General features: G+C 40.4%; 1 protein-coding gene across 1 annotated transcript; it reads left to right on the forward strand.

The window, feature by feature from the left end:
• On the forward strand, positions 1-13,632 carry LOC130417983 (NACHT, LRR and PYD domains-containing protein 3-like). Its single transcript, XM_056743881.1, has 11 exons — positions 1-84; positions 350-416; positions 791-901; positions 1,080-1,131; positions 2,605-2,809; positions 3,132-4,884; positions 5,242-5,415; positions 5,765-5,938; positions 11,306-11,479; positions 11,794-11,967; positions 12,913-13,632. The coding sequence occupies exons 2-11, from the start codon at positions 391-393 to the stop codon at positions 12,947-12,949; spliced, it is 2,880 nt and encodes a 959-aa protein (XP_056599859.1). The 5' UTR covers positions 1-84; positions 350-390; the 3' UTR covers positions 12,950-13,632.
• The last annotated feature ends 10,068 nt before the right edge of the window (positions 13,633-23,700 follow it).

A 23,700-nucleotide genomic window follows, 5' to 3' on the forward strand; every position in this document is an offset into this window, starting at 1 on the left:
GTGAAAGTGAAACTATTACAGCAGGAGCCATTCGACAGTAAAGCCTCGTTCAAGGAAATAAATAATAAACAAGATAAAAACACAGTAAGTATAAATAGTCTAATGTTTATTCAGTAGATTCAATATTGTCTTGCTCTGAACATCACATTAAGTTTATTGGTTGAAGAACTGTGTTGGAAGTATTGTGTTAGTTTTGGAAGCAGGAAGTGTGTTTATAAACTCAAAACATTAAAAGTGACGTTTTGAAATTTAGTTTCACTGTTTAAAGATCAAATGTGAAGCTCAATGTTGTGGACGGACAAGAAGTCTTTCTGAGATGACATGTAACACATCAGTTTTTTTCCTACAGGTTTGAGATTAACTCTGTGTATTTGGCACTGTGTGTTCATCATGAATCTCTCATGCGAGACAAAAAGGTGAGATAATCGAAATATTTGAATAAACAAATTTTTTTTTATTATAATTGAAAAATGTTTGTCTATAGTTAGATGTGTTTGTTTAGTTGAAGGCTAAATTTTGGTCTGACAGATGTTTGTTTGTATTTAACAACTTATTTTAGTTTAAATGGTTTTAGTTGAAAGTTTAATTCATTATTTTTGGTTTTATAAGAAAGAAAAAGGATAGAACATTTACACACATTTAAACATTTTCTTTTTTGAATAATATTTAAATATATTTTATCATTTATATGAATGATTAACAATGGATGAAATATCTAATTAATAAAAGTCCTTTATTGAAAAATGCATAACAATGAACATGAAGTAAACTCAGTTTAATGTTGTTTTAGTTTGACTAGTGGAGAATCTCCTAAACCCAGTTGTGTGTCTATGAAGAGTGACAGATCAATGGGTCTTCCACTTCATTTCAGTTCAGGAGACTGTGATGATACAGATGTGAGGTGAGAACAGTCTGATGGTTTAGACGAGTAAATCACTTCATCATCTTTATTCTCTGATCTGAGTCTGTGCTGTTGATGTTACTGCAGATATTCACTGAACACTTTACTGACAGATACACACATTAATCCATGTGTTCACTGTATGTAAACAGATATTTCATTTATTGTTCAATTACAGTAACACAACAAATGGATCCTTCAAAGGGAAGCACATGGATTCTGTTTTCCAGGTGAGTGTCTGTGCTTGTGTGCGCGTGCGCATTTATTTTTATGATTTATCATCGGATTCATTCATGAGATGTGATATAATACAATAAAACTCTGTACTGATTTTTTTTAGTATAAAACATGGAACACACTCACACCACATGCACATATATCACAGACTTTGGCCTTAATAAAAAATGTGCGGCACTTTATTTTACAGTGCAGTAAATATAATAACTGGTTAACAACTAGGTACTAAACCTGAACCTAAACTATTATAACATGCAGTTACTGTATACTACACTTTATATCTTCTTTCGTAAGTGCACTGTCATAAACAGGTTCACATACTGTACAATAAAGTGAAACCAAAAATGTTTCAGCCTACACCAGAATGTTTCTATAAAATCTTATTTGAAATATAATTATTGCAAGTTGAGAAATGGATATAAACATTTATATTGGATATTTTTTACAGTATTTCGTTTTCAATAATGTGCATTTTCTATTTCACTTAAATTTACAATAATTTATTGTACATTCAGTTGATTTACATTAAAAATCAAGTTCATTCAATCAGTTTATTCAGAAATTCAGAAATCTTTTTCAAATGATGCTTTAAAGGATTTTAGCCCACATTGTAATTATAAGCCCCCAAACAAATCTGTGTGTTTAAGAGGCGTTTCATGATATTCTTTTACTGGCAGTCATACTGCATCTTTACACAGATTACTTTTATCATTACTGATGATTATAAAACATGTTTAGATGTCTAGTTTCAAACTGATTCATTGTAGTAAACGGGTACCGATCATATTGTAATGAAGCACTCTTGAAATGAGGATCCATTTGCAGTTTTATTAACATTTAGTCAAACAGGCATAGTCAAACACCATCAAAACCAATAGCAGAGTCAATTTAGCAATAATCCAGGTCAGGCAGCAAAGGTTCATAAAAACAATAAACAGTCCAAAGATCAAACACGAAAGGCAACAACAGAATAAACGCTCAGAATTGTCAATCATGCCATAACAGGACTTTACACAGAGAGAAAGTCAGAACGTGTTGAATAGCTCTACTGTTGGGTTTCATGTGCAGAAGTAATCAGAGACAGATATGGGAACTGTAGTCAGAGAGAGAATTAGAATTCAGGTGAGGGTTTCCTCTGGTGGCCAATGGGAGGATCTGAAGGAGACTTTTATATAATATTGAATTTAAATCGATCACTCAGTATGTTATTGATGCTGACGTGTATTTGATAATTTGTGAATCACTTAAAGGCAAAATTTAAATCATAGATAACATGATTTTTTTGTGCACGTTTTTTATTATGTTTCTGTAGTTTTGATGTGTGGAAATAGTGCTGAAATGTGTTATAGGTTTCATGAAATGGGGTTTAAGATTTTTTTTAAAAAGTGTGTAAACTACAATGAGCATTTAGAAACTTTTTCTGCCCTTATGAGAAAAAACACTGTGTGTTTGAACAATAATTTCAGGAGCTTGAGCACAAACTCATCTCTATGATGAAGAAAGAGCTGAAGATCTTCAAGAGTCTACTGAGTCCAGATTACCCATCATGCTCTGAGAGAGAAGAGGAGGATGATGAAGATCAGATCAGAGTCAGAGAGATGTTTCTGAAGATCACACTGAACGTCCTGAAGAAGATGAAGCAGACAGACCTCGCTAACAATCTACAGACCAGTAAGAGCTCTCAGTCATGTGACTATTACATCACTTTACCTTCATACGAACAGACACAGCGTCTGTTTTTACTGATGATTATTAGTGAAAACACATTTACAGTTAATACATCAACAGAATAGAACCATGAAGCTGTTTGTGTTCATCTAATGTCATGATCATCAAACTCTTAAAACACTCTTGATTCAAATATAATAACAGATTAGACAAAATATTCATTTGTTTTAATAAGCATAGCAAGCTGTACTATATTAAATGTATATTTCATACAATTTTTTATTATTATGTTGATTTATAAATACATATTCTCTTTGTTTATCAGGATTTGCCCCTTTATACATGAAGAAACACAAATCCAGACTAAAAGAGCAATTCCAGAGAATGAATGAAGGAATCTCAGCTCAAGGAAGCTCAACACTTGTGAATGAGATCTACACAGAGCTGTACATCACAGAGGGAGGGAGTGAAGACATCAATAATGAACATGAGGTGAGACAGATTGAGACAGCATCCAGAAGATCAGAGACACAAGAAACACAAATCAAATGTAATGACATCTTTAAAGTCTCACCTGAACAAAACAAACCCATCAGAAGTGTGCTGACTAAAGGAGTCGCTGGAATTGGAAAAACAGTCTCTGTGCAGAAGTTCATTCTGGACTGGGCTGAAGGAAAAACAAATCAAGATCTTCACTTCATATTTCCACTTCCTTTCAGAGAACTGAATCTGATCAAACAGAAAAATATCAGTCTGATGGATCTTCTTCATCAATTCTTCACAGATACAAAAGAACTGAGATCAACAGACTTTGATGATCATAAAGTTGTGTTTATCTTTGATGGTCTGGATGAGTGTCGTCTTCCTCTAGATTTCTCAAAGAATCCGAGTTTGTTTGATGTCAGAGAATCAGCGTCAGTGGATGTGCTGCTGACAAACCTCATCAAGGGGAATCTGCTTCCTTCTGCTCTGATCTGGATCACCTCTCGACCAGCAGCAGCCAATCAGATTCCTCCTGAGTGTGTTGATCTGATCACAGATGTACGAGGATTCAATGACCCTCAGAAGGACGAGTATTTCAGGAAGAGAATCAATGATGAGAGTCTGGCCAACAGAATCATCACACACATGAAATCATCCAGAAGTCTGTACATCATGTGTCACATCCCAGTCTTCTGCTGGATTTCAGCCACTGTTCTCCAGAGAATGTTGAGTGAAGCAGAGAGTCAAGCACAGATCCCCAAGACTCTCACTCAAATGTTCACACACTTCCTGATGTTTCAGATCAAACTGAAGAGTCAGAAGTATGATGGGAAATGTGAGGTAAATCTTAAGCAGGCTAGAAAGAGTCTTGAGTCACTGGGAAAACTGGCTTTTCAACAGCTGGAGAAAGGGAACCTGATCTTCTATGAGGAGGATCTGAGAGAGTGTGACATTGATGTCAGAGAAGCGTCAGTGTACTCAGGAGTTTGTACTCAGATCTTCAGAGAGGAGTTTGGACTGAACCTGGGGAAGGTGTTCAGCTTTGTGCATCTGAGCGTTCAGGAGTTTTTCGCTGCTTTATTCAAGTTTTTATTTTCGATTCAAGATAAAGAAAACAAGACAAGTGTGATTAATTTACTAAAGAGTGAAGTGAACAAGGCCTTACAGAGTAAGAACGGACACCTGGATCTTTATCTGAGATTTCTTCTGGGTCTTTCACTGGAGTCCAGTCAGACAATCTTACGAGATCTGATGACACAGACAGGAAGAAGCTCTGACAGTAAACAGAAAATAGTCGAGTACATTAAGATGAAGATCAGAGAGAATCTCTCTCCAGAGAAATCCATCAATCTGTTTCACTGTCTGAATGAACTCAATTATCATTCTCTAGTGCAGGAAGTACAAACATATGTGAACAGAAGAGATGAGTCTAGTCATACTGGAGTCCGTCTCTCTCCTGCTCAGTGGTCGGCTCTGGTGTTTGTGTTACTGAACTCAGAAGAGAAGCTGGATGAGTTTAATCTGAGGAAATATGTTCGATCAGATGAATGTCTTCTGGGGCTTCTGCCAGTGATCAAAGCATCCAGAACAGCTGAGTGAGTCATTTAACTGCATTTCACCTGAACATCTAACAGTCATATTACTGTAACAGTGATCAGTCAATGTTGTGTACATGATCAGAGACAAAATAAAAAATATGAAGGAAATTATGAAATGATTCACTGCATTTATAGAGTGAGAGCTGATCTCTTGTGCTCTTGCCTTTAATCATTTGTTTGTCTTATATTTATTGATAATTGTCTGTCTTGTTTCAGTTTTTGCAGTAATTCTCAATCAGGTGCAGATGTTTCTTCAGATCTTGTGCAGCAGATTCTCATTTTACAAACAAGTTCTCTTGATGTGTTTATATCATAGTGTGTTAACTCACTCTTGTGTTGTTATTTCTCTCTCAGTCTGAGTCTCTGTAATCTGACAGAGAAAAGTTGTTCATCACTGGCGTCAGTTCTCAGATCAAACTCCTCAAGTCTGACAGAACTGAACCTGAGTAACAATAAACTGAAGGATTCAGGAGTGAAGCTGCTCTCTGATGGACTGAAGAACACAAACTGTAAACTGAAGACACTAAAGTAAGAAAACTCCCAAATACATTGAAACGTGTGTATGTATTAAGTTCACTAGAGTTCCTTCTAAAAGTTCATGTGAATCACCTTCATATAATGTTGTTGATCATAGAGAATCAACAGTGACTGTCAGTCAATGACTCTCTGATGATTCAGATTATTCTGATCATTTTACAATGAGAAATAACCGCAAGACACTCTAACCAAACACACATCTGATCGAATTACAGAATTAGCCATGAGACTACAATATTTGTTTACTACCGCCTATTGAAATACATGTTAAAAAATGAACACTCCTATATATTATTTTAAAATGTCATTGAGTTCTCAAAAAAAAATCTTCTCTATTCAGTCTGTCTGGATGCAGTATTGGATCTGAAGGTTGTGTTGCTCTGACTTCATCTCTGAGATCAAACCCCTCACATCTGACACAACTGAATCTGAGCAGAAATAATCCAGAAGATTCAGGAGTGAAGCTGCTCTCTGATCTACTGAAGGATCCACACTGTCAACTACAGACACTACTGTGAGTTACTGATTCAATTATTATTTTGTTTATTAAATTCACTATTAATAATCACAAGTGAATCAAATATTGTTGCCGCGTAGGTTTTGCTGTTTCACTCTTGATCTTGTTTACATTTTATATATGTTGTCTGTTCCATGTTTATTCTCATGTCTAAGTCACTTTGGATACAATCATTTCCCCAATAAGTGTAATTGTATTATGCAGAAAGCTGCTCTCCATTTACATGAAGTTAAAAATGTAACCGAGTGCCGTTCTCAACAACACGAGACATATACTTATTATAAACACCGACTACATCACCCGAGAAAGTTTCACCCAGGAATTAGAAAGAACCATTTTTATCTTTTAAAGCACACAGGTATGTTCTCTTAATAATTTAAGCTAGGCAGGAGGACGCGGGTATCATAGAAATAGAAAAGCAAACAAAATACACCAACCGACAGGGCTGAGGTGACCCACGAGGGTGATCACTACTAGGTTTCTAAAAAGCACACTTCCACTCACAGTGAACTCAAATCACACACTCCAACACTTCAAGAATGTCACACAGCAAACGGTGTGCCCTCAGCTACTGAAGGAAGATCAGAAACAAAATAAATATCTCTTGGTAAACAATAAATAAGTATCAGTTAAACGAGGTCACTTAAATCAATAAAGAGTGCAAAAGGCACTAAACTGGCAATGAAAAAAACAAAAAAGAGAAAGCGAGAGAGCTAGCTCAAGTGGATCGCGAGGAGAACAGGACTCGAGGTGAACGACTGTGTATTATCCACGCCGTCTCCAACAGATTTTAATACTCCTAAAACCTTCACCTTCAACAAAACTAATAGGCAGCAAGTCTTCTGCTGTCATTTCTGCTATTAGCTGCGTCATTTTCTTGCCTTTTTTGCATTTCTGTTTGATGGTAAAATCTCTTATGCTCGTCTGACTGCTGGTGGCATCGGCATCATCTACTTTTTTGTGTTTATGTGCAAGATGGTAACGCATCGAACTCGTTGTGGAGTGGACTGTTTTTTCATCAAGTTTTTCAAAGTGTTGCCAGACATCGCTGCGCGCTTTAGACGCCATTTTCGCTCTGTGCTCCGGTCTTGTCTCTAGACCACAACTTCTCGCAGCCATAACCAATCAAATATCAGACTACCGTCCAAATACCAGCATAACCAATGAGAAAAAATGATAGTAAAAATTTTTTAGAGCCAATCGATCATCATTTTCATGCTCGATCCTGCTGATGCGTTCGAGTAATCGATTAATCGAGTACTCGTGCACATCCCTACTTCATAGCCTGTATAAATGCTTAAGTCTTAAGTCATTCTGTCAGATACAAGTATTTCCATTTCAGTGTAGACCGTTTCAATTAAATTGAATTAGATTGTATTATACATTTCAGACTGGATTTCTTTTGTGTAAGCAACACTTTTATTTTTTTTTGATATTAATGTTGCACAGATATGCATATAATTCATACATAGCAATGTGAATAAGATACATAATGTATGTATATAAGTTCATCTTTTCTGTGCAAAAAAAAAACATGTATCTAAAAAATTATTATTTTAGTACTGCGACTTGACTTGAAACTTAACAGGACTCGACTTGACTTTCTTAGGGTGAACCATTGACTTGACTTGACCTGCTTGTTTTGTCTAAACTGTGACTTGAGATTTGACTCGAGACTTGATGGTTAAAACTTGAGACTTGCTTGGACTTGACCATATGTGACTTGTTCCCATCTCTACCTTTAAGTAAACGACATGTGATAATGTTCTTGTAGCATACACCAGAAATAGCGACGGAGCTACACCATTAATCGTCCGCACTAAAGAGGGGGGGAAGAGCAGGGTGATACCAAACGCGTTCATGAGGAACAGGACGAGAGAAAGGACCCTGTAGCAAATAGGAACAAAACAGGGTTACTACTAATTACATACCCGCTAGAATTTCCCAAAGATGATCATATGCTAGACTTACCACACAAGGGTATACGTGTACTTCTTATGAGGTCACAAGTCCAGATAAACAACATCCAAACACCTCGCTGCTATGCTAGAGTATAATAAACTGTACGTTACTCAACACGCTGCCAACCGTTAAGATAAACCAGCGCTAGGCTTTTGTTTGCGACAAACAGCACACTTACCTGAAGGGAAGGCCGTCATTAGGTCTATTTAGTAAAGAAACCGACGGAGAACTCTGAGATACACAGACAGGCTGGGGTGTAATACACAAATCATTAGTGCCATGACAAGTTGTACTTAAACACAGTTTAGCAAACTGAATACATGCTAACTGTCATGATTCTCAATGTGAGACATGGCGTGAGAACCCAATTGCAGGCAGACACGGACGGTAGATGTGACAGGGAAGTTTATTAACAAATAAACACAACAAAACAAGACAGGCAAAACAAAAACCCACGAGGGGGAAAACAGGACAGGAATATATATAACTTAAACAAGAACACTGACTGACTAAACTATAAGACAAACACTGGTAACAAACACTAGACTAAACTCACTTAGACACGGGAAACAGGAACAAGGTAAGACGACTGGAAACAGGAACATGAACAGGTACTGCATACAATGCACGAGCAACGAGACAAAGAAACATGAGGACTCTTTATAGGGGAAACAAACAGAGGATGGTAACGAGCAACAGGTGCTGGGGATTGGCACTAAGGAGAGGCTGACGAGGGACGAGATGTAGGGAACAATGACAAGACACGAGAAAGAACTAGGTCTTTCCCACATAAAACCATCAGGCAATGCCATGGCTCCACTTGAGACAGGAATAAAACATGAAATGGTAGTGGAACCATGACATAAGCCCCCCCTTAAATGAACGCCTCCAGGCGTTCACCAAGGGGTAACTAACAGGACAAGACCGACTGGGAAACAGACAAAAACCAGACAGACGAGGAGAACATGACAAGGGGCATACAAGATATAATAACAAATGGGTTGGGGTGAGACAACAAAAACAACAAACAAGGGAGGGGGGCGGGGGCAAACGAGGAAACATGGGAAGTCCAGAAGGGGCAGGGCTGGGTGGGGAAGTTCCAGCCCTTGGGGACGCGCCAGAGCGCGGAGCCCCAGGGGACTTGACATGGGAAGTCCTGGGGGGAACTGCTCTTGTCCCCTGCAGGACTGCTGGGCTGGACCATGGCTGGGCAGCCGGACTTGGCGGCGGCTGGGCAGCCGGACTTGACGGCGGCTGGGCAGCCGGACTTGACGGCGGCTGGGCAGCCGGACTTGACGGCGGCTGGGCAGCCGGACTTGACGGCGGCCTCTGCTGGACCGGGCTTGGTGCCGGTTGCTGGACCGGGCTTGGTGCCGGTTGCTGGACCGGGCTTGGTGCCGGTTGCTGGACCGGGCTTGGTGCCGGTTGCTGGACCGGGCTAGGTGCCGGTTGCTGGACCGGGCTAGGTGCCGGTTGCTGGAGCGGATCTGCGGCCGGGCTGGACGCTCGGACCGTCACCTCCCCACAGCGCCCCCCCAAAAAATATTTGGGGTTTGACACCACCGGACTCGGGACCCCAGGACTCGGGACCACAGGACTCGGGACCACAGGACTCGGGACCACAGGACTCGGGACCACAGGACTCGGGACCACAGGACTCGGGACCACAGGACTCGGGACCACAGGACTCGGGGAACCCGGAACTGTTGCCGGTTTCTGAACTGGGCGACAGGACAGCAATTTCGGCCTGGGACGTCCTCCACGTGGCCTTCTCCTCCCACTACGGTCAGTCTGGCCCACGGCTGACTCAGCCGGGCCAGTGGGGAACCGAGGGAGTACCGGGAAGGAGGACTCCCGCGACGTCGTCCTCGAGTCTCTAGCCACCCACTCATCTTGGACTCCACCAGAAGGGCTGGCGACCGTGGAGCTCAAGCCAGAGGGTACTGACTCCCCAAGGGCAGCGGCGGCCAGGACGATACCCTCCGCAGCGCTCGACCGTGGGGTGAAAGTCCCATGTGGAACCTCACCCCCGGGATCGCTACGGTTGGCCACGTACCTGACCATGTCCGCAAACCCCAAGGGAGCCAGCAGCCTCTTATCCGACCGTGTGAGGCGCCGGGTGAGGCAGCAGTTTAAGATCGTCTTCAACTCCGCCTCACCAAACTCGGTCACCTCCGCCACCGCCGAGAATGCCCTGGCGAACTCCTGGTCACCATAATTCCCCTGGCGGAATCCAAGTATCAAGTGGGGCTGGCGAGACCGCAAGGACAACGTCGTACCGTCCATGCTGCCTACTGGGTTCTGTGTTGGCTCGTGCATTCTGTCATGATTCTCAATGTGAGACATGGCGTGAGAACCCAATTGCAGGCAGACACGGACGGTAGATGTGACAGGGATGTTTATTAACAAATAAACACAACAAAACAAGACAGGCAAAACAAAAACCCACGAGGGGGAAAACAGGACAGGAATATATATAACTTAAACAAGAACACTGACTGACTAAACTATAAGACAAACACTGGTAACAAACACTAGACTAAACTCACTTAGACACGGGAAACAGGAACAAGGTAAGACGACTGGAAACAGGAACATGAACAGGTACTGCATACAATGCACGAGCAACGAGACAAAGAAACATGAGGACTCTTTATAGGGGAAACAAACAGAGGATGGTAACGAGCAACAGGTGCTGGGGATTGGCACTAAGGAGAGGCTGACGAGGGACGAGATGTAGGGAACAATGACAAGACACGAGAAAGAACTAGGTCTTTCCCACATAAAACCATCAGGCAATGCCATGGCTCCACTTGAGACAGGAATAAAACATGACATGGTAGTGGAACCATGACAGCTAACAGCACATACCTGTAACCAGAGTCAAACAAACATCATCTGGGAGAGTCCGGACGTGAAGCACATCAGGCTACAGCAAACCAGCTCTTAAAAAGCGGGCACTGAATGCTAATTGTTGGTAACGAGTGTCAGTTATCAATTACAAAGTTCACCCTGTTACTATCACATACTCTTCTTGTGTTTCTGGACACACACACATCATGTTTTGCTGAAGTTCACTGTCACTCATAGAAGTTGTCAAACTTTCATTGAAAATTTATGTTTGTGTCTTTCTCTTGGAACATTGTTATATGTAGGCTATTACATTTGTGATACTCTGAGATTTAACGTCTCACATGAACCTTACTGCTTCATACAATATCCTGAAAAATAGAAATGAGATTAGAAGTGATCATTAAAGATCGATCTGTTAATATTTGTCTGTTATATGTGTCTCAAGTGCAGCATTATTTAAATCTGAACGATCAATCATGCGGTCAGAAAAAAGTCATAAGTGTATTACTAACATTTTAACTCACTGTTGTGTTGTTATTTCTCTCTCAGTCTGAGTGGCTGTAATCTGACAGATAAAAGTTGTTCATCACTGGCGTCAGTTCTCAGATCAAACTCCTCAAGTCTGACAGAACTGAACCTGAGTCTCAATAATCTGAAGGATTCAGGAGTGAAGCTGCTCTCTGATGGATTGAAGAATACAAACTGTAAACTGAAGACACTAAAGTAAGAAAATCATTAAACCAATAATGTTAAACATTTATGTTTGTATTTTGTAAATCAGTCAGTCAATGACTCTGTTGATTTAGATTCATGCAGCATTATCATGATACTGAGATCATTTTAAACATTTTAATATTTTAAACTTTAGATGTTATTATCATAAAATGACAGTGATTTAGAGCCAATTAATATATTATATCTTGTAAAAATGGACATAAATTGATGAATACATGTAAATATTATATTAAACAATTTTACTCCTTGTTATTGTCTAAATGTTATTGACATTATTTATTTTATTTTTCTTCTCTCTTCAGTCTGTCTAGTTGCAGTATTAGATCTGAAGGTTGTGTTGCTCTGACTTCAGCTCTGAGATCAAACCCCTCACATCTGACACAACTGGATCTGAGTGATAATAATCCAGAAGATTCAGGAGTGAAGCTGCTCTCTGATCTACTGAAGGATCCACACTGTCAACTACAGACACTAATGTGAGTTACTGATTAAACCATTTTTTAAAACAATTCCCACAATTTAAAATGTTGAGAAATCTTTAATAATAAACTCAAAAGTGTTAGACAAACTTTTAAGTTTACTGAACTTTTGGACAAAATTGTTGCATTCCTAAACACACACACACACACACACACACTGTTTTAAATGAATCCAACTTTTACATTAATTTAAAAAGCTACATGTCTGAGTTTACACAAATAAGTCCACCCAACCTTACTTTCTTCTGCAAAAGACCAAAACCGTTGGTAGTCATATACTTCTATTGTATGGATACAAAACCAATGACAAGACAATGGGAACCAACGTTCTGTGGTTACCAACATTCTTCAAAATATCTTCTTTTGTGTCCTGCAGAATATGTCATGCAGGTTTGGAATGACACAAGGTGTAAATCATGAAAGAATTAAAAATTTTGAGTGACCAGTTATTATAAACTTGTAAACATTTCTTTGTTGTGCTTAACACAAATAAACACTTTTGAGAGTTTGTAACTAATCTGTTTTGGGTCACGATTGGCTCCCATAGTAGCCTTTTTTCATTTTTGGGTGAAATATTCCTTTAAATATCCTTAAAAAAATCCATTATTTGGAAAATTTTAAGCACTGATTTTATTCAGTATAAAAAATATTTAAAATTTTAAAAATCTTTGTTTAAATCACTTTATTACCTTTGTTTGGAGATTTTTTTTTACGTAGAGTTTTTACAGTGGAAACACTTTTGTGTTCAAGTGATTGTCATAGAAATGTTTTGTACTCACACTTGTGTTAATGTTGGTGTGGTAGCTTTTCTTGTATTGTGTTCTCTCTTGGATTCATTTACTATGATTTGTAAGTATAAAGTCATTCTGACATGATGTTGATAATGACTGAGATGAGTGTATATTAATATCATATCTGATGTTTCTCCTCAATGTTTTACAGTATTGAGCCTCAACTATTACAATCACATGCAGAGTGAAAGGATTCACTTCATTCAGTAAAGATCATCTGTGCCTTTTTCTCTTTGAAGACTGTGACGTCAACGGTGACAGCTGTGAAACGCTTAAAGTGTAGAGTTATGTTTAATGTAAATATAATATTACTTTTGAAATGTGTAAAACATTCTGATCTAATATATGCTGTATCATCCTGTAGTCTCTGAGCTTATAAAGTCTGGTGTGTGTCTGGTCACAAAACATTATGACATGGTCAATGGCCACCTAGATATTTGGCTCTAAAATTAAAACATAAAATACATATAATAAAATAATAGTTTTATCAGCAACAGACAAATTGATAATCAAATGATCGTTGACATAAAACAATATAATGACTTTTTCCATACACTCTAAAAAGTTTTACTGCAATTTACTAAACATTAATTAACTAAGCAAATTAAAAACATTAAGCAAATCTGAGTAACTCCATTTATGTATATGACAAATAAAATTGATTAGATCTAGTTTATTTTATTTTTATTATCTGAATAACTTAATTATTTTATATGACAAATAAAATCGAGTAGAGTTATTCAGATTTACTTATTTGTCTTGCATTAATTCTGTTTAAGCAGTTAATTTTATTGATTTTGCAAATCAAAATATTTTTTAGTGTAAATTGTTCCACCAAAATAAATGAGTAGATATAATTAAACATATAGCAATTTTTGGTAAAAAAAAACACTATTTACTAAATGTGCATTTAATGTAATATTGGACTATGAATTATCAAAATGTTTAAATTGTATTTACCCTTTACTCCAAGAGTACTTTACAATGAATGATAAAACCAAGTTGTAAATAATGTGTGCACAGGTGCTTTCTTTATATTACAAAATGTATTTGTGAATTAAACATTTGACAAGGGCCCGTGTAACGCTTTGCAGTTCTTTTTTTCAATTTGCACCATCAAAATTAATATACGGAAAATTGGTTTCAAACTTTCATTTTCAATTTTCATGAGTACTTCATAAATGGATAATTGTCCCTCAGTTTCATTTTCCATTATACGTCTTTCAGAATTTCAGTTTATGGAACAAACAAAAAAATTACTTGTTTTTCAAATTTTTCATTTTTGTGCGTGCGCTTGCAGCCGGATTGTACCATTGTCGCCGGGGGTAGGGGTGTACAGTGCGTCCTACTATTTATATCCGATCACCATTAACTTTGCGATTTAAGTGCATTGCCTGGACAATGAGTGAGTGGAGTGGGTGAAAGAGCTTAATGCGCGCGCTAGCACATCTTACCCCGCAGTAGGCCTACACTCAAATGCGAAGAGAGGGCACTGCTCGCCAAACGAATCCCCATGTCTATTACGCTGAGTATGCTGGTCACAAACTACACATGCTGGTCACAAACTACACATGGACCAAACGAAAAGCTCGTGGACTTTGGAGTGACTGAAGTGGTTGCCACTCATGGTTTTAGTGGCAAAATTGTATAGAATAACCTTATAATTTATGGTGTAAAGAGAAATCTGTCTGACCCATGGCCTGTATCAGCTGCGAGCTGATCACGGGCGCGAGTTTTATTTATGCTTGTATCAACAAGACAATCTTCAGGACTTTAGGACCAATGTGAATAGACATTCAAAGTCAGTCAAAACAGAACCACGCTGCAGAAAGAAAATGGGTTGGAATAAACTACCCAATTAAGCGTACACTGTGTTCCTTGGTTAACAATGGTTTCTTGGACATTGTTGACCCTTTGTGGAAGCACTGTGTCTCTTCTGTTGCTTCAAAATGTTGCATGGTTGGGTTAGAGAGTTTCATTTCATCTTGAAATGCACACACAATCCCATCCAAGGGTATACCAGATGCTCTTTTTGCAGCCCATCTCAGAACCTCTCGGATCCCGTTTCAGTTCTTTCCACCTGCTGTGGACATTGCTGCTGACTACATTAGGAATGGAGGAACTCTGACTTATCCCACACCATTCGGACGAGACCCCCTCGATGGCCATGCCGACCTTCAGGTGCAGAGGGAAATGTTGCTGTTGTCAACCTGTTGTTACAATGAAATCTTTTACGCTTCACTTTTAGGTCACAGTGACCTTTTCTGGGAGTGTCTGGAGACCAATGTGAACATTACACATAGACTGGAGCCATAGTATAATTCTTTCAGTTTTTTAAGTTAAAAGTTGTATAATGTTCCTTGTATTGTCTTTTGCCACACTTGATATGATCTCATGATACACTAGAAGGATATAAACCTGCATTTACATGATTTATGTTTTGTACGGTAATTCATAACCTATCACCAGTTATGGGCGATGACTATGATAAACTGGACTGTTGTGTTCATATTAAACAGAGAAGTTTTATTCTTTTTGACTTTACAAGTGTACGCCACTGTATTAAAGAAGAAAAAAATATATATACCCCTGCATTTTCAGATGAAAGGAAGGGTTTGTGATTTAAATTGTGTTATTAAAAGTAACTAGTAAAGATGTCAGACTTTATTTTCAAAATGTGTGATTAATATTGTTCCTGCAAACGTTTATGGTTTACTTTTTGTATAAAAATAGTAAACTATAATAAATAAACCTTTTTTGAAGACAAAAATGCATCGTCAGAATGAAAACGTTTACTGAAAGTCAGTTACTGAAAATGGAGATTTTCAGACTACGATGGTCCACAGGGTAGCAAAGCTACAGTACAAACATGATTATAAAACATTGCTGTATTAAGTACCTAACAGTACATCATTTCAGTAAAATGTGTTATTCTGTTTTTGCTCTTAATGAACTGCAGCATGAAATGGTCCCACATTACACTATAATGACAAACATTACAGTAATATTCAGCTATATGATGTGATTATTGCTTCCATTGTCTTCCTATACTTCGTAAGTCGCTTTGTATAAAAGCGTCCACTAAATGGAAATGAATATAGAAAAACTGGGCATTGTCTCAAGGGCACATACAACTTGCATTAATGACAACAGTCATTTGCTAATTGAACAGGTTTATTTGAACATTTGTTATCATAGAAATTAACAGTTCAAGTTTTTATGTTTTATAGTATTCTACAAGACTTCCTAATCCCATAACGTTAGGAAAATACTCAATTCAGACTATCTGTCTATATTTCAAGTAGCCTAACAGTACTATTTTGTAAACAGTGCTTTATACACTAACAACGTGAGGTGCTACATGTGAGAGATGCCATTATTGCTCTTAAAAAGAAAAAAAAAAGCACCAACAAAAACAACTGTGCTGTCTTTAAATGCACTTCCAATAAACAGAAACAAACATGTTTCCTAACATGCCGTTAGGACCACAGATGTAACGGCCCATTTAATAAATTGCCACCGGGCAATGGGTTGCTGGTCGCTGCGCGCCGGACCCCCTAATTTTTTGGGGGATGCCACGATAGCGTCCACGCGTCCCAGGGGAGCCGGGGAGTCGTGCGGGCGAGCGTTGCGCGGCTGAAACCTTCGTGGTTCGCACGGGAAATTATTTAAAATTCACCTCATAAAATTGAAATAATTGCTGTTCGCTCACAATCCACTAGGGGGATATCCCACAGCCCGCTGCAGGTTTATTCCAATGGGCCCGATGCCCACTTAATAAATTGCTCGTGCGCGCACGTGTCGACCCGGTCCCCAATTATGAAACACAAGCCCCCCCCCCGGCCCGCGGACCAACTATTTAGCCCCCTTACTCACTATTTTGTCAAACTCCACCAATCAGAGGCAGGGTCAAGCGGGACCACGCCCACGCCCCCCCCGGCCCGCAGACCCACTATTTTGTCCACTTACTCACTATTTTGTCAAACTCCACCAATGAGGGCCAGGGTCTAGGGGAGCCACCCCCACACCCCCCCCCCCCGCCCACAGACCAACTATTATGCCCGCTAACTAACTATTTTGCCAAACTCTGCCAGGGAAAGGCAGGGGTCACTTGGGGCCTCCAGGGGGCTTCGCCATGAGCGCCGTAAAGCAGGTTTTATACTGCTGGACCTTTCGGTAACGATGTGCGCCGAACCACTATTCTGCCCATTTAGCCACTATGGTTGCACTGTGGCCACGAAACCACTATTGTGCCCGATGGCAATTTACACAGACACTTGCCCATGAAACCACTATTGTGCCCGATGGCAATTTACACAGACGCTCTATTGATTACAAGGAAACATGCCCACGAAACCACTATTGTGCCCGTTTGCAATTTACACAGACGCTCTATTGACTACAAGGAAACATGCCCACGAAACCACTATTGTGCCCGTTTGCAATTTACACAGACGCTCTATTGATTGAAAGGAAACATGCCCACGAAACCACTATTCTGCCCAATGGCAATTTACACAGACGCTCTATTGATTACAAGGAAACATGCCCATGAAACCACTATTGTACCCGATGGCAATTTACACAGACGCTCTATTGATTACAAAGAAACATGCCCACGAAACCACTTTTCTGCCCGTTTGCAATTTACACAGACGCTCTATTGATTGAAAGGAAACATGCCCATGAAACCACTATTGTGCCCGTTTGCAATTTACACAGACGCTCTATTGATTGAAAGGAAACATGCCCACGAAACCACTATTCTGCCCAATGGCAATTTACACAGACGCTCTATTGACTACAAGGAAACATGCCCATGAAACCACTATTGTGCCCGTTTGCAATTTACACAGACGCTCTATTGACTACAAGGAAACATGCCCATGAAACCACTATTCTGTCCGATGGCAATTTACACAGACGCTCTATTGATTGAAAGGAAACATGCCCACGAAACCACTATTCTGCCCGTTTGCAATTTACACAGATGCTCTATTGATTACAAGGAAACATGCCCACGAAACCACTATTCTGCCCATTTGCAATTTACACAGACACTCTATTGATTGAAAGGAAACATGCCCACGAAACCACTATTCTGCCCGTTTGCAATTTACACAGACGCTCTATAGATTACAAGAAAACATGCCCACGAAACCACTATTGTGCCCGTTTGCAATTTACACAGATGCTCTATTGACTACAAGGAAACTTGCCCATGAAACCACTATTGTGCCCGCTGGCAATTTACACAGACACTTGCCCATGAGACCACTATTGTGCCTGATGGCAATTTACACAGACGCTCTATTGATTACAAGGAAACATGCCCATGAAACCACTATTCTGCCCGTTTGCAATTTACACAGACGCTCTATTGACTACAAGGAAACATGCCCATGAAACCACTATTGTGCCCGTTTGCAATTTACACAGACGCTCTATTGACTACAAGGAAACATGCCCACGAAACCACTATTGTGCCCGTTTGCAATTTACACAGACGCTCTATTGATTGAAAGGAAACATGCCCATGAAACCACTATTGTGCCCGTTTGCAATTTACACAGACGCTCTATTGATTGAAAGAAAACATGCCCATGAAACCACTATTTTGCCCGTTTGCAATTTACACAGACGCTCTATTGACTACAAGGAAACATGCCCATGAAACCACTATTCTGCCCGTTTGCAATTTACACAGACGCTCTATTGATTGAAAGGAAACATGCCCATGAAACCACTATTGTGCCCGTTTGCAATTTACACAGACGCTCTATTGACTACAAGGAAACATGCCCATGAAACCACTATTCTGCCCCATGGCAATTTACACAGACGCTGTATTGATTGAAAGGAAACATGCCCACGAAACCACTATTCTGCCCAATGGCAATTTACACTGACGCTCTATTGATTGAAAGGAAACATGCCCACGAAACCACTATTCTGCCCGTTTGCAATTTACACAGACGCTCTATTGATTGAAAGGAAACATGCCCACGAAACCACTATTCTGCCCGTTTGCAATTTACACAGACGCTCTATAGATTGAAAGGAAACATGCCCACGAAACCACTATTCTGCCCAATGGCAATTTACACAGACGCTCTATTGATTACAATGAAACATAGCCACGAAACCACTATTGTGCCCGTTTGCAATTTACACAGACGCTCTATTGACTACAAGGAAACATGCCCACGAAACCTCTATTGTGCCCGTTTGCAATTTACACAGACGCTCTATTGACTACAAGGAAACATGCCCACGAAACCACTATTCTGCCCGTTTGCAATTTACACAGACGCTCTATATATAACAAGGAAAGCGTGCCCACGAAACCACTATTGTGCCCGTTTGCAATTTACACAGACGCTCTATTGATTGAAAGGAAACATGCCCACGAAACCACTATTCTGCCCAATGGCAATTTACACTGACGATCTATTGATTACAAGGAAACATGCCCACGAAACCACTATTCTGCCCATTTGCAATTTACACAGACGCTCTATTGATTGAAAGGAAACATGCCCACGAAACCACTATTCTGCCCAATGGCAATTTACACTGACGCTCTATTGATTGAAAGGAAACATGCCCACGAAACCACTATTCTGCCCCTTTGCAATTTACACAGACGCTCTATTGATTGAAAGGAAACATGCCCACGAAACCACTATTCTGCCCGTTTGCAATTTACACAGACGCTCTATAGATTGAAAGGAAACATGCCCACGAAACCACTATTATGCCCGTTTGCAATTTACACAGACGCTCTATTGATTGAAAGGAAACATGCCCACGAAACCACTATTCTGCCCGTTTGCAATTTACACAGACGCTCTATAGATTACAAGGAATCATGCCCACGAAACCACTATTCTGCCCGTTTGCAATTTACACAGATGCTCTATTGATTGAAAGGAAACATGCCCATGAAACCACTATTCTGCCCGATGGCAATTTACACAGACGCTCTATTGATTACAATGAAACATAGCCACGAAACCACTATTGTGCCCGTTTGCAATTTACACAGACGCTCTATGGACTACAAGGAAACATGCCCACGAAACCTCTATTGTGCCCGTTTGCAATTTACACAGACGCTCTATTGATTGAAAGGAAACATGCCCACGAAACCACTATTCTGCCCGTTTGCAATTTACACAGACGCTCTATTGATTGAAAGGAAACATGCCCACGAAACCACTATTCTGCCCGTTTGCAATTTACACAGACGCTCTATAGATTGAAAGGAAACATGCCCACGAAACCACTATTGTGCCCGTTTGCAATTTACACAGACGCTCTATGGACTACAAGGAAACATGCCCACGAAACCTCTATTGTGCCCGTTTGCAATTTACACAGACGCTCTATTGATTGAAAGGAAACATGCCCACGAAACCACTATTCTGCCCGTTTGCAATTTACACAGACGCTCTATTGATTGAAAGGAAACATGCCCACGAAACCACTATTCTGCCCGTTTGCAATTTACACAGACGCTCTATTGATTGAAAGGAAACATGCCCACGAAACCACTATTCTGCCAGTTTGCAATTTACACAGACGCTCTATAGATTGAAAGGAAACATGCCCACGAAACCACTATTCTGCCCGATGGCAATTTACACAGACGCTCTATTGACTACAAGGAAACATGCCCATGAAACCACTATTGTGCCCGTTTGCAATTTACACAGACGCTCTATTGACTACAAGGAAACATGCCCACGAAACCACTATAGTGCCCAATGGCAATTTACACAGGCGCTCTATATATAACAAGGAAACATGCCCACGAAACCACTATTGTGCCCGTTTGCAATTTACACAGACGCTCTATTGACTACAAGGAAACATGCCCACGAAACCACTATTGTGCCCGTTTGCAATTTACACAGACGCTCTATTGACTACAAGGAAACATGCCCACGAAACCACTATTGTGCCCGTTTGCAATTTACACAGACGCTCTATTGACTACAAGGAAACTTGCCCATGAAACCACTATTGTGCCCATTTAGCCACTACAGTTGCTCTGTGACCATGAAACCACTATTTGGCCCACATGCAAAACTGCATCCTAAACAATCGAGAGGCACTTTACGGCGATCACCATTCCCGCGGCAGTATGAGGGACACTCTTTCGACCCAGAATTCCCATGACCACGAACCCAGTATGCCGTCGAATGGGATAAGCCAGAGGTGGGACCGCTGTATCTCTGCTCCGCGGCAGGCTAGGATCTGAAGACGCGCGTTCCTGTTCACGTCTCCACCAGCTGATCCGGGATCCCAACTTAGGAAAAGATCCAAACAAGTCGAAAATTTTCGACGAAAAAAATACAAGGGGTTACCCTTGTAGATATTTTGACGATAATTTTCAACTTCCTCTGATCTTATTTAAACTTCGCATCGCAAAGGAGCGTGTCGAGGCGTAAACAGGAACGTGCGTCTCAACGTCGCAACCAACCGCGGAGCAGAGATACGAAAGGCCCGCATCAGGTTTATCCCATTCAACGGCATAGTGGTTTTCCGGTCATCGGATTTACGATCCGGAACGAGTTGCGTAAACTCCTAGCCTCGTCTGGAGCGCAGTAAAACAAGTTTTATGTCGCTGGACCATTCGGTTGCGATGTCCACCAAATCACTATTCTGCCCATTTGCAATTTACACAGACACTCTATTGATTACAAGGAAACATGCCCATGAAACCACTACTGTGCCCAATGGCAATTTACACAGACACTAGCCCATGAGACCACTATTGTGCCCGATGGCAATTTACACAGACGCTCTATTGATTACAAAGAAACATGCCCACGAAACCACTTTTCTGCCCGTTTGCAATTTACACAGACGCTCTATTGATTGAAAGGAAACATGCCCATGAAACCACTATTGTGCCCGTTTGCAATTTACACAGACGCTCTATTGATTGAAAGGAAACATGCCCACGAAACCACTATTCTGCCCAATGGCAATTTACACAGACGCTCTGTTGACTACAAGGAAACATGCCCATGAAACCACTATTGTGCCCGTTTGCAATTTACACAGACGCTCTATTGATTGAAAGGAAACATGCCCACGAAACCACTATTCTGCCCATTTGCAATTTACACAGACACTCTATTGATTGAAAGGAAACATGCCCACGAAACCACTATTCTGCCCGTTTGCAATTTACACAGACGCTCTATAGATTACAAGGAAACATGCCCACGAAACCACTATTCTGCCCGTTTGCAATTTACACAGATGCTCTATTGATTGAAAGGAAACATGCCCATGAAACCACTATTCTGCCCGATGGCAATTTACACAGACGCTCTATTGATTGAAAAGAAACTTGCCCACGAAACCACTACTCTGCCCAATGGCAATTTACACAGACGCTCTATTGATTACAAGAAAACATGCCCACGAAACCACTATTGTGCCCGTTTGCAATTTACACAGATGCTCTATTGACTACAAGGAAACTTGCCCATGAAACCACTATTGTGCCCGCTGGCAATTTACACAGACACTTGCCCATGAGACCACTATTGTGCCTGATGGCAATTTACACAGACGCTCTATTGATTACAAGGAAACATGCCCATGAAACCACTATTCTGCCCGTTTGCAATTTACACAGACGCTCTATTGACTACAAGGAAACATGCCCATGAAACCACTATTGTGCCCGTTTGCAATTTACACAGACGCTCTATTGACTACAAGGAAACATGCCCACGAAACCACTATTGTGCCCGTTTGCAATTTACACAGACGCTCTATTGATTGAAAGGAAACATGCCCATGAAACCACTATTGTGCCCGTTTGCAATTTACACAGACGCTCTATTGATTGAAAGAAAACATGCCCATGAAACCACTATTTTGCCCGTTTGCAATTTACACAGACGCTCTATTGACTACAAGGAAACATGCCCATGAAACCACTATTCTGCCCGTTTGCAATTTACACAGACGCTCTATTGATTGAAAGGAAACATGCCCATGAAACCACTATTGTGCCCGTTTGCAATTTACACAGACGCTCTATTGACTACAAGGAAACATGCCCATGAAACCACTATTCTGCCCGATGGCAATTTACACAGACGCTGTATTGATTGAAAGGAAACATGCCCACGAAACCACTATTCTGCCCAATGGCAATTTACACAGACGCTCTATTGATTGAAAGGAAACATGCCCACGAAACCACTATTCTGCCCGTTTGCAATTTACACAGACGCTCTATTGATTGAAAGGAAACATGCCCACGAAATCACTATTCTGCCCGTTTGCAATTTACACAGACGCTCTATTGATTGAAAGGAAACATGCCCACGAAACCACTATTCTGCCCGTTTGCAATTTACACAGACGCTCTATAGATTGAAAGGAAACATGCCCACGAAACCACTATTCTGCCCAATGGCAATTTACACAGACGCTCTATTGATTACAATGAAACATAGCCACGAAACCACTATTGTGCCCGTTTGCAATTTACACAGACGCTCTATTGACTGCAAGGAAACATGCCCACGAAACCTCTATTGTGCCCGTTTGCAATTTACACAGACGCTCTATTGACTACAAGGAAACATGCCCACGAAACCACTATTCTGCCCGTTTGCAATTTACACAGACGCTCTATTGATTGAAAGGAAACATGCCCACGAAACCACTATTCTGCCCGTTTGCAATTTACACAGACGCTCTATATATAACAAGGAAAGCGTGCCCACGAAACCACTATTGTGCCCGTTTGCAATTTACACAGACGCTCTATTGATTGAAAGGAAACATGCCCACGAAACCACTATTCTGCCCAATGGCAATTTACACTGACGATCTATTGATTACAAGGAAACATGCCCACGAAACCACTATTCTGCCCATTTGCAATTTACACAGACGCTCT

This window comes from Triplophysa dalaica, chromosome 3 (genome assembly GCF_015846415.1).
Source record: "Triplophysa dalaica isolate WHDGS20190420 chromosome 3, ASM1584641v1, whole genome shotgun sequence".
Lineage (NCBI taxonomy): Eukaryota > Metazoa > Chordata > Actinopteri > Cypriniformes > Nemacheilidae > Triplophysa > Triplophysa dalaica.